Genomic DNA, 12,500 nt, shown 5'->3' with positions numbered 1-12,500 from the left:
CTTTAGATACAGTGGGAACTGTGGAGTCTCCTTATTTGCTAAAGACCACATGACTGCAAGGCAGATTCCTAGAGATTGACATACCAAACTTACTGAGATTCAACTCATTCTAAATAAAATGAACTGTCTGATCATAGCATGTTACAGGAGCCCATAGATAACCCCCCCCCCCAAAAAAAAAAAAAACTTAAAAAATTCCATTTCTCACATACATTAGAGGAACTTTAAATATAGAAAACTTCATCATCCTGGATGATTTTAACTACCTGATAATAAATTGTGAGACCTAGTCTTCAAATGTGGGCTATGCCCCAAAATTCCTTGATTTAATAAAGAAGAATTCCTTGGATCAAATAGTCAAAAAGCCCACTAGAGGACCAAATGTCATTGACCCAGTCCTTACAAATATAAAATTGATATGCAGTATCCATCTGGTATATCCTTCCCCAAACAAGTCCAACCACAAATTGGTAACATTCACTTTCAAAATCCATAACCAGCAGATGCATTTATCTCGATATTCAAAGTCCTTTAATGGTTAGACTTACAATTCTATGAAGAAGTCTCAAAGTTCAAGTATAATTGTAACTTCCAAAATATGGAAATGGTTAGTAGTTATACAAAGTTCAATGCTCACCAAGAAAATTATATTGATCCGTCAGTCCCTACCAAATCTAAATAAAATGAGAATGGTAGAAGCAAATGGTCCATGTGGTCTACACACTTACATAAACAGTACAATAAAAGGAAAAAGCTCATTAGAATACATATCAAAAATAAAGATCCACAAGTCAAGGTCAACAACAAAATTTATTCAAGGTACTGAAAAATGCCATCAGGAAAGCAAAGTCTTCCCATGAACGTGGGCTAGCATTGGAAGCTAAGGATACTTACTAATCCTTCTTTACTTACATCAGGAAGTTACAAAAGAACACCCAACACTGCTAATTTATTCAAACTGGTGTTGCTTACTGTGATCCTGTGTATGTTGTAAATATTTTATCAAATAAATTCAGTGCAGATTTCACTCTAGAGACCTCTGTGTCAAAACCCACATATAACTAAGGATCTCATATCCCCTATCATCAGAAAAGTACATTTGTTAAAATTATTCTCTAAAACAAAAAAAATACATACTCTATGGGACGTGACAACATACCAAGATTCCTGGAGAGCAGTACTAAACATGTGCTGGAGGACCTGCACATGCAAATATTCAACCTGAGCTTATCCACTGGCTTTGTCCATGAGGTTTGGCATACAGCTTTTATGATGCCACTTTACAAGGGTGCCCCACCATGGAGCCCAGAAATTACAGATTCATCAGTCTGATGAGCCTCATCTACTAGGCCATGGAATGAGTAACTATGGACCTGATAAACTGTGATATAAAAATTCTTATAAGACTCGACCCCCAGGAGTTTGGCTTCAAAGGTAGATCCTGTCTTATGAAACTGATGATTTTTTTTGAGTGGATAATGCAAGCCATGGGCAGTGGACATGCTGTTCATACAGTATACTTTGACCTTGCTGAGTTATTGACCTTACCACATGACAACATTATCAACAAGCTAAATGTGTTCCAGATGATTTGTATGTAGTTAGATGGATAGCTGTTTCACTGAGGGGGCAGAACTCAGTCTAATGGGTGGTAGGTAAGTCATCAGATAGCATGAAGCTAACCAGTGGAGCACTAAAGAGATCCATGTTAGGACCTCTGTTATTTGACATACTTCTCCAGTCTCTGACTCAAAAGCATGTAACTATAGTTAATCAAGTTGGCAGATGATTGTAAACAGAATGCATTACTCAAATCCCAATTATGATATGTAGACGCCACAAAACAAACTTACTTATGTTAATAGCTGGTACTCTAAAAACAAGCTAAAATTAAATTCTGTTTTGTTATATTTGGTAAACAAATCTTCTACCCAGCGTATAGTATAGAAAGCATTTAATTCCAAATGAAGATGTTCTGACACCTTGTAACATGGATACACAAACCCTCCTGTTTATCATCATGTTACAGCAGTGGTCAGGAAGTCCTATCTGGCACAGCTGATGACAAAAGATATTTTCACTAGATACAAATAAGTTCTTAGCCCCGCTATATACTGCACTGAGAAGACCCATTATCAAATACAGTGCCCCCTTTGTGATGTATCTTACCAAACATGTCAAGTAGCTAGCAAGGCCCCAAAAGTTGCTGAATAAAAATTTATAAGCTTAAATGACATGAGCTACCAAGAGATACTGAAGGCCTTATCCCTGTATTTAAGTGTCCTATAGATTCTGTAGGTATAATCTGTGCCTTGCATTCTAGGTCATTAGGGATCTGGCGGTCCAAGGCTGTGCTACTGTGGCATCTAAGATGATGGCTGTCCTGCCCCATATTCCATGGGGTTCAAGATGCCTTTGAGAATATATCCCTATAACCTCCCTTCTGCTGCTAAAAATCCAAGAGGTTTTACATAGTGCATGATGTCTTTACATACTTCTACAAGAACCTAGTCAATGATCCATATGTGGTCTCGCTTGATGTTTCAAGGGAATCTAAACTGGCTACAGGGTTTAGGATATTTTCCAGTGATAATGAAACCAGGGTATAGGATGAATTTGGAATTTATATGTACTGCATTTACACCGGCCATTACAGCAATAAATTGCCAAATAACCATGTTCAAATATCAGGGATGTATCCTCTAGTAAACGGATGATTTGATGAGTGAAATCCCTGAAGAGGAATAAGGGACAGAATATATACATTAACTCAGACGACTCTTAAGGTAGGACAGCATGCCATTAAATGTTATTACAGTGGAGCTGATGCCCACTGCAAGAGTGCAACCGCTGAGAGTGTTACGCACGGGTAACCTTGACTGAGGATTCAGCCATCTGGAAGAAGTTAAGTGGCAGTTTTTAGGTTCAACACAGAAACTCTGCTTACTATTGCTTACGTAAAATCAGAGCCAGAACTGCTTTCAAGAGGAGTACAAAGAGCCAAATCATGTGAAAACTAAGATTACAAGGATAATCCAGTCATATGGTAAATACCAAGCACAGCTGTCATTTTTCATTTGTATATCCCTTTAACTGCATTTTCATATACTTTTCTGTTCATGGTTGAAGGCATTTGTAGAAGTATTTTGGGACCTAGCTTATTGTAGCCAGCTGTGCTTTGCTGCACTTAAATTGTAGTCATAGCTATAGTGTGAAGAAGTTTTCACCAAGACTACTTCTTTTCTTTGTGACAGAGACTGCAGCTTCTGGTGGGACTGCCTTGAATCCTGTATGGCTTACACCCTTGGTTGTTTATCTTACATCTGTTCTTAAGTGAGGATTACCTTTTAATTATTTGGACTTTGCTGCTCCCACACTTAATGTGTTTCTGCCAAATTGCTGAAGATAGTTTTGGCGAATGTAAAAAGAAAAAAGCACTTGAACCAAAACTGCTTTTATCAACAGATCCACAGTGTAGTGTCCCCTGTTGTGAGACTTCTGAGTTGGTATATATAAGTTTGGGGTGGGGGTGGGGGAGGTGAGAGAAGGCTTGCTTCTCTTTATTAGGGAAAAAAAAGGGTTTCTCGGATGTCCAGTGAAGTAGTTTCTGGAAGCATTTTGTTGAATATTTTATGTTTGCCAGAACTTCCTTTGGCAAGTCAACATGAATCCCATCCTCATCACTTTTGTTTTTTGTTAATGGAAACATGGAATATATGAGTGTGTCATCGTTTAGTACTGGCATATTGGTCGTGACTGTTTACTGCCTTTGTTGTAAGTTTGCAAGGTAAGATAATGATGATTGGGTAGATGTTAAAGTACTGTTGTTTCGTGGATATTGAAATGATGTGGGGATGGAGAAGACCACCACTACTGTACGTCCACGTATTTTTAATTGTTTGCAGCCAAGGTTATCATAATGCAAAGTGCTCTGAATTGTTTTAGCATTATCTCAGTGTCTATACTGTAAGTAATTCGGACTTCACAAGACACTTGGACCTGAATGTTGTTGTGTCTTTCGGCTTTTCCCGGTTAGGGGTCGCCACAGCAGAAACACCGGTCCGCTAATGATTGGCAGTAGATTTTTACGTGATGAGTTGCTGGCCCTGACGCACAACCTTCAACGAAGGTACGCCCATTCACGCATGTCTCCACACAGAAGACGCTCTAGCTGAGAATCGAACAGGACAACGTCTTAATGTGAGGCGACAACGCTACCGCAGCACCACCACTGCAGTACACTTGGACCTGAATACCTGTGGCAATTTTCTAACATTTGAGCAGTTTCTAATGCATAAACTGGCTTTGGTGTCCCTTGTATATTTGATGGCTAGGTCCACCTACTACAGAAGGTAGTTTTGTAGCTTGGCTTGCAATCCACACAATACTTTATCTGTATATATTTTTTGCTGGTTGTCTTGGCTGCTTGTGTGTGGGGTAAGCAAAGGGAATAAAGGGGATGTACTTACTGCAGAAATCCTCTTCGTTCATCCACAGGTGTGATGGATTGATGATAAAGTTGTTTGAATGGTTAGGTTTTATTGCTTATTTTGCAACTATGTTTTTCATATTCAGAAGAGAGCAAATGACCTTTCTTCCTGAAACTGCATTTCTTCCTGAACTTAATTATCAGCATTTAATAGTCTATGTTCTAGTACTGTGCCTTATAAAGGGACATCACTTTAACATGATTTAGACAAAGGGTGTTTATCTTCCTGATTTGACCTTTAAAATGATTTTTCTTTTTCATTTGTTTGCTTAAAATGTGCTTATTAAATTGTGTTTTGGAAGAATTGGGTTCTGTTCACTTATCTAGTATCCCAGATCCCTAAAAAAATTGTTTACTGCCATGTAAATGCACCTTCCATGTTGAGAGCTGTGGATTAAATGATTTTTGCTAGTTTAGAATATAACATTACAGGAAAAGATAAACTAAAGACCTATGAGCAAAAGAAATAAAAACTGCAAATTCTGAAAATATTTCTCCTTCTCTTTACACAGCTTCTGAGTATGAGAAATGCAGATGGTGGATTTGCTACGTATGAAACAAAAAGGGGAGGGCGACTTTTAGAACTCCTTAATCCCTCAGAAGTATTTGGTAAGGACCAATATTTGTTCTACTCTTGCCACTGGAAGAATTGTACTCACCCTGCTCCTTGTCTCTGTGGAAACAGTCCTGTGCCAAGCTGTCAAGTAATGAGTTTAAATGTTTTAGATGAGTAATCTAAAGTCTTTAAATGTGTAAGCATAAAGTGGGTCTCTTCTTCTTCTTCTTTCGGCTTTTCCCAGTTAGGGGTCGCCACAGCGGATCACCTGTCATGGAAACAAAATTAGCTTCATGAAGTTTATTAACTGCTTGAATTTCTACTGTGTAGTCTTACGTATTTTAACAAGAGGGAGGAGCATAGGGTGACATACGAGAGTGGAGGAAGATGCACACAGGTGGATTATATCTTATGTAGAAGGGCCAGTCGGAAGGAGATTGGAGACTGCAAAGTGGTGGCAGGGGAAAGTGTAGTTAGTCAGCATAGGATGGTGGTTTGTAGGATGACATTGATGATCAAGAAGAGGAGGATGAGTGTGAAGGTAGTACCAAGGATCAGATGGTGGAAACTGAAAAAGGGTAATTGTGAGGTGATGTTCAGGGAAGAGTTAAGACAGGCACTGGGTGGCAGTGAAGAGTTACCAAATAGCTGGGTAACTACAGCAGAGCTAGTAAGAGAAATGGCTAGAAAGGTGCTTGGTGTGACATCTGGAAAGAGGAAGGAAGACAAAGAGACCTGGTGGTGGAATGAAGAAGTACAGGAGATTATACAGAGAAAGAGGTTGGCGAAGAAGAAGTGGGATTGTCAGAGAGATGAAGAAAGTAGACAAGAGTATAAGGAGATGAGGTGCATGGCAAAGAGAGAGGTGGCGAAGGCTAAGGATAAGGTGTATGAAGAGTTGTATAAAAGGTTGGAAACTAAGGAGGGAGAAAAGGACCTGTACCAATTGGCTAGACAGAGGGACCGAGCTAGGAAAGATGTGCAGCAGGTAAGGGTGATAAAGGATAATGAGGGAAACGTACTCACAAGCGAGGAGAGTGTGTTGAGCAGATGGAAAGAGTACATTGAAGGGCTGATGAATGAAGAGAATGAGAGGGAGAGAAGATTGGATGATGTGCAGATAGTGAATCATGAAGTGCAGTGGATTAGCAAGGAGGAAGTAAGGATAGCTATGAAGAGGATGAAGAACGGAAAGGCTGTTTGTCCAGATGACATACCTGTGGGAGCAGGGAGTTGTTTAGGTGAAATGGCAGTGGAGTTTTTAACTAGACTGCTTAATGAAATCTTGGAAAGTGAGAGGATGCCTGAGGAATGGAGAAGAAGTGTTTTGGTACCTATTTTTAAGAATAAGGGTGATGTGCAGAGCTGTAGTAACTACAGAGGGATTAAATTGATCAGTCACAGCATGAAGTTATGGGAAAGAGTAGTGGAAGCTAGGTTAAGAAGGGAGGTGATGATTAGTGATCAGCAGTATGGTTTCATGCTGGGAAAGAGCACTACAGATGTGATGTTTGCTCTGAGAGTGTTGACGGAGAAGTACAGAGAAGGTCAGAAGGAATTGCATTGTGTCTTTGTGGATTTAGAGAAAGCACATGACAGGGTGCCTAGAGAGGAGTTGTGGTATTGTATGAGGAAGTCGGGAGTGTCAGAGAAGTATGTAAGAGTGGTACAGGATATGTACGAGGGTAGTGTGAAAGTGGCAAGGTCTGCAGTGGGAGTGACGGATGCTTTTAAGGTGGAGGTGGGATTACATCAAGGATCAGCTCTGAGCCCTTTCGTATTTGCAATGGTGATGGACAGGTTGACAGACGAGATCAGACAGGAGTCCCCGTGGACTATGATGTTTGCAGATGACATTGTGATCTGTAGTGAGAGTAGGCAACAGGTGGAGGAGACCATGAAGAGGTGGAGATATGCTCTAGGGAGAAGAGGAATGAAGGTCAGCAGGACAAAGACAGAATATATGTGTGTGAATGAGAGGGAGGATAGAGGAATGGTGAGGATGCAGGGAGTTGAGGTGGCGAAGGTGGATGAGTTTAAATACTTGGGATCAACAGTTCAGATTAATGGTGAGTGTGGAAGAGAGGTGAAGAAGAGAGTACAGGCAGGGTGGAGTGGGTGGAGAAGAGTGTCAGGAGTGATTTGTGACAGATGAGTACCAGTAAGAGTGAAAAGGAAGGTCTACAAGAGGGTAGTGAGACCAGCTATGTTATATGAGTTGGAGACAATGGCATTGACAAAAAGGCAGGAGTTAGAGCTGGATGTGGCAGAGTTAAATATGTTAAGATTTGCACTGGGTGTGACGAGGATGGACAGGATTAGGAATAAGTATATTAAAGAGACAGCCCAGGTTGGAAGGTTTGGAGACAAAGCCAGAGAGGCAAGATTACGTTGGTTTGGACATGTGCTAAGGAAGGATGCAGAGTATATTGAGAAAAAGATGCTAAGGATGAAGCTGCCAGGTAACAGGAAAAGAGGAAGGCCTAAGATAAGGTTTATGGATGTGGTGAGAGAGGACATGCAGGTGGTTGGTGTGACAGACCAAGATGCAGAGGACAGGAAGAAATGGAAACAGTTGATCTGCTGTGGCGACCCCTAATAGGAGCAGCCGAAAGAAGAAGAAGAAGTCTTAAGTGTCAGAAAAGATATGAAACATTTTTGCTGTTTTTGCAGCAATTTTGGATTACAGAGTTAACATCGCAACAGGCATAGTCATTTTGTTTTAATTGATTCCCATAAGTATGTACGTCTGTGAGATTGCAGAGCAGTGGAAGTACCAAAATCTATCATTTTCCCCAAAATTGTTTTACTTTGATTTTCTTGGAGTATTATAAATTCTTGAATAGGGCCAGGAACCAAACTGTTACATTGCTTTCTCTGATGCCAAAGGGGTTAACTGTACCTGAACTGTAGGCACTGAGAAGTAGTATTTTTTATTTAAGACAAGATGTATAGGAGAAGGTTTAATCTGTAAGAGTTGCCAGACAAGGTTATTTTGTGATCATTTTTTTTTATTTCTTTATTTTAAAGTTTGTGTACTTAGATTGTTTTTTGTTGTTGTTCTTTTTTCTCCAGTGTTCTGTTTCTTTAAGTTTGCTTTTCTTTGAGTTTTGGAAGGTCTTGGTTGGGGCTAGGAGACAAGTATTTGTGATTCATTCTTTGACTCCAAAGGGATAAAATGTATCTGAAATTTGGGAAGAAACAAGAAACATAATTGTTATTTAAGATAAGGTGTACTGCACAGGGTTTAATTTGTGAAAGCTGCCAGATAAGACTACTGTATGTGTATTTCTGATTTTTCCTACTCTACCCACCATGTTATTTTCTGTTGTGTTCTTAAAAGTAGTGGGTTTTGAGTTGCCCACCCCTTGTGTGAATTTGAGCCTCTGCCAGTTTTATCCTATCTGCTTGTACAAGTAAGCAGTAAAAGATTGTCATGCAAAAGCCCTCCTGTTAGACTGATTAAACTTTAGTTATCACCCTCCCATCTCTTCCTACCCATTAGGTGTGCACTGTAGTACCTACAGCACTGACTCTCTATTCCATATTACTTTTAAAATCTGACATTGTTCCTAGTACTGTTCTACTACTGTTTTACAAAGAGAATAAAAAAAGGTCTTCCTAGGTTAAAGAAAAAATATAAATGAGTGTGTGTGTGTGTGTGTGTGTGTGTGCGCGCACTGGCTCATTGGCTCGGGGGACCCCGACCCTGGTCATGGCCTCAGAGGCCGGTCGGTCCTCGGATTCAGGGGGACCCGCCTTCAAGGCCATGCAGAGCGCACTGGCCAGATCGTCAGTTACATCACCCGGATCGGTCATTCCATCCCCTTCCACCCCGGCTAGAGCCTCTGACGTCCCCCTATCCGTAGATGGCAGATCCCAAAGGTCTGGGTATAACCCCATGAGCGGTCCCCAACTTTCTGAGGGCCCGTCAGAGTCTGTGCTTGAGGAGCCCCCTAGAAAGAAGTCATGCAAGAGGAAGCACATAGACTTCCAGGATGAGTCTCTCACTTCTGATACCGACCTCGAGGAGTCCAAGGGGGTCCCCCAAGTCATCCTCTGATGAAGTCTCTTTCTCCAACATCCTGAAGCTATTGAGACAGAGCGGTGACTGGCCATCCAAAACCCCCTCTGAGGAGGAATCAGTATTCCTCAAGGCCTTTGGTGCTCAACCCACCGTCTCCTGGGTGTCTCCACCCTTCGACGAGCTCTTGGATTTAATTTGTCGAAGGGTGTGGGAGAATCCTGATTCGGTGGAACCTGTACCCTGAAGGCCCAATAAGTTTCTTTCTGCCCCCCACCCAGGGAAAGAGTTTCTGTCCAAAGGGGTTTCTGTAGATGCCATGGTGGTGGTGGCAACCATACAGCAGGAAGTAGCCGAGTCTTCTTCCTCCATCCATCCTCCTAACAAGGAGTCTAGGAGCATGGACCAGTATGGGAAGCGTACCCTCTCATCAATGACCTTCATCCTACGGTCACTGAACTACCTCTGTCACTTTACTCGGCTCCAGAGACATCTCCTCAAGGAGTTAGGAGATACTCTAACGGGTAGCGTACCTGAGGCGATAGCGCAAACGGTTAACGCCCAGGTGTCTACCCCCAATTCTGTTGTCAACTCATCCATAAGGCTCATATCATATGCAGCCAAGGGGGCGAGTAGGGCAGCCAGTTTGGGAGTAGCCCTCAGGAGGCAAGCCTGGATGCGCCTGTGTCATTTCGCAGAGGCCTTCAAGTCTTCCTTTACTGACGCTCCCTTTGATGGGTCCTCGCTCTTTGGGACCAAAGTGAAAGACACCCTCACCAGGTGCGAGCAAGAGGGAAAGACCCTGTCTGCCGTAGGGGTCTGTTTTTCCCTTCCCTCGAGACCTTACCCCAAGGCTCAGAGGGGAGGGAAGATGTGGTTCAAGAAATCGCAGAAGTTTTTCCTGGCCGCACAAGGTGAGTCCCCCTCCAGAGGCAGAGGAGGGGAGGTTATTCTGGAAGACGCCACCCTAGAGGCAGAGGAGGCCCCCGCAACTCGGGAGACCGTGATTCCTTTCACGGTTCTTCCTACCATCGTTCCTGATGTGTTGCCCGACTGTGCTATTCCGGAGCCAGTCGGGGGCCACATATCATTGTACCTGGAAACCTGGGAAAGCATCACCCAGGATCGATGGGTATTACGAATAGTTTCCGCAGGTTACACCATCCCCTTTTCATCAGACCCCCCTCCAGTCAGAAGAATCGCAGATGTTCCACCCAGTCAAAGGGATCACGCAGCATTAGAGGTTTCAATGCTGCTAAAGAAGGGAGTCATCCAACCTGTCCCCTCAGACCAAATCGGATTAGGGACTTACTCAAGACTCTTTTTGGTGCCGAAAAGAACAGGGGACCTGAGACCCATCCTAGATCTCAGCAGATTAAACCACTACATTCTGAAGTCCAAGTTCCGAATGGTCACCCTTCAGTCCATTTTTCCCTTGCTGGAAAAAGAAGTATGGATGTGCTGCATCAACCTCAAGGATGCTTACTATCATATAAAAAAAGGACAGGGCATCCAGGAGTCACCTACGCTTCCGGCTGGGAGCCAGTCATTTTCAGTTTCGTGCCCTGCCCTTTGGTCTCACCACAGCCCCCAGGGTGTTCATCAAGTGTTTGGCAGTGGTGACAGCTCACCTGAGACTTCAAGGATTCCAAGTGTTTCTGTACCTGGATGACTGGCTCCTTACCACCCCCACCAGGCATCTACTCATCCGAGCCAGGGACGCTACCATTACCCTCTGTCAACGACTAGGAATAACATTGAACTGGGAAAAATCTGCCTTGCTGCCCTCACAGCGTGTCACGTTTATAGGCGCAGAGCAAGACACCGTTCAAATGCAGGCTTTCTTGCTGCACCCCAGGATCACAGTCTTACAAAATCAGGTTCATGTTTTATTACCCCTCAGGAAAGTACAGGCGAGATGGGTTCTTCAGCTTCTGGGCTCCATGGCAGCTACCATTATGTTAGTGCCTCTAGTGAGATTACACATGAGGCTTCTTCAATGGCTCCTCTTTGCCCAATGGTCTCTCCAAAAACTCCCCCTCTCCCACCACATCCTACTCACAGACCGATGCAAACAGGATCTCCGTTGGTGGCTGTGCTCCACCAATCTGGACCAGGGGAAACCATTTGTTCCTCTGTCACCTGTCACCACGATGACCACAGACGCCTCCCAGATGGGATGGGGGGCATTATCTTGGCAGGACAGTCCAAGGCACGTGGCAAGATCACGAGGTACATCTGCACATCAATGTCTTGGAGATGAGAGCAGTGTTACTGGTGTTGCGGGCACTCCAGAGCTCTCTTCCTATGGGGACGATTGCAATACACTCGGACAACTGGTCCGATGTGTGGTATCTAAACAAACAAGGAGGAACCAGATCTTACCCCCTGTGCAGAGAGGCCATGTGAGTGTGGCAGTCGAAAGTTTCTTCCCAACATTTCCTAGTGGCAACGCACATTCTGGGGAAGGCCAATGTGATAGTAGACAGGCTGAGCAGAGCTATTCTGATGCCTTACGAGTGGTCCCTGAACCGTCTGATTGCGGAACAGATTTTCAGCAGGTGCGGTCAGCCTTGCTGCGATCTTTTTGCCAATCCCCTCAATGCCAAATGCAGCAACTACTTCACCCTGATCCCCCCACAGGGGGAGTCACCCAGGGATGCTCTAGTCCATGATTGGCCCTCCAGTCTGCTCTATGCTTTCACTCCGTTTTCTCTGTTACCAAGTGTGATTCAGAAAGACATATACTTGGGAAGCAAGAGGATTCTAATTGCCCCACACTGGCCTCGCCAGGTCGGGTTCTCCTTTCTCCATCCATTCTCTGTGGACAGTCCTTGGATTCTGGACCCAATACCAGACCTACTGACACACATGTTGGGACAGTTCCATCCCTCTCTGCGGACCCACAGGTTGACAGCCTAGCTACTCCACTTCCGTCTTTCTTCCGTCGTTATTCAGACTTCATCGTTTTTCACCTGAGGTGGTGCACATTTTATCCTCTTCTCATAAGTCTTCGACTAGGAAGATTTATTTCAGCAAATGGAAGAGATTCTCCATTTGGGCTCATGCCCAAGGAATTAACCCTTACACAGCCCCAATTGCTGCTGTTTTGGATTTCTTGTCCATGCTCTTTCAGCAGGGCTATGGGCCCACTACCATTAATGTCCAGCTGGCGGCTATTTCCAACTTTTATACCTACTATGAGCCTTCCCTTATGGCGCATAAACACTGTAAGGCCTTTCTAAAGGGCACCTTATTACTCCGGTCTCCTGTGTCTGAACCTATCATGCCCTGGGATCTAAACTTTGTTTTGCAAGCCCTTACTTTCCCACCTTTTGAGCCGGCTGCCACCTGTGAGTTAAAGTTTTTGTCATGAAAGACAGCTTTCCTAATAGCCATCTCATCAACCAGACGGGTGTCAGAGATTCAAG

The 12,500-nt window shown here is 43.4% G+C and overlaps 1 protein-coding gene across 1 annotated transcript in view; it reads left to right on the top strand.

The window, feature by feature from the left end:
• Nucleotides 1–12,500, top strand: part of LOC122803758 (lanosterol synthase-like) — a 792,945-nt gene that overhangs the window by 778,868 nt on the left and 1,577 nt on the right. The window contains exon 16 of the mRNA XM_044073448.1: nt 5,002–5,098. Within this exon, the coding sequence (XP_043929383.1) occupies nt 5,002–5,098 (97 nt within the window). The remainder of the gene's footprint in view (nt 1–5,001; nt 5,099–12,500) is intronic.

The sequence above is a fragment of the Protopterus annectens genome, chromosome 6.part0 (assembly GCF_019279795.1).
Source record: "Protopterus annectens isolate FY-2018-M chromosome 6.part0, PAN1.0, whole genome shotgun sequence".
Taxonomy (NCBI): domain Eukaryota; kingdom Metazoa; phylum Chordata; order Ceratodontiformes; family Protopteridae; genus Protopterus; species Protopterus annectens.
Note: the sequence above shows the minus strand (reverse complement) of the source record. Positions and strands in the feature narration are given on the sequence as shown.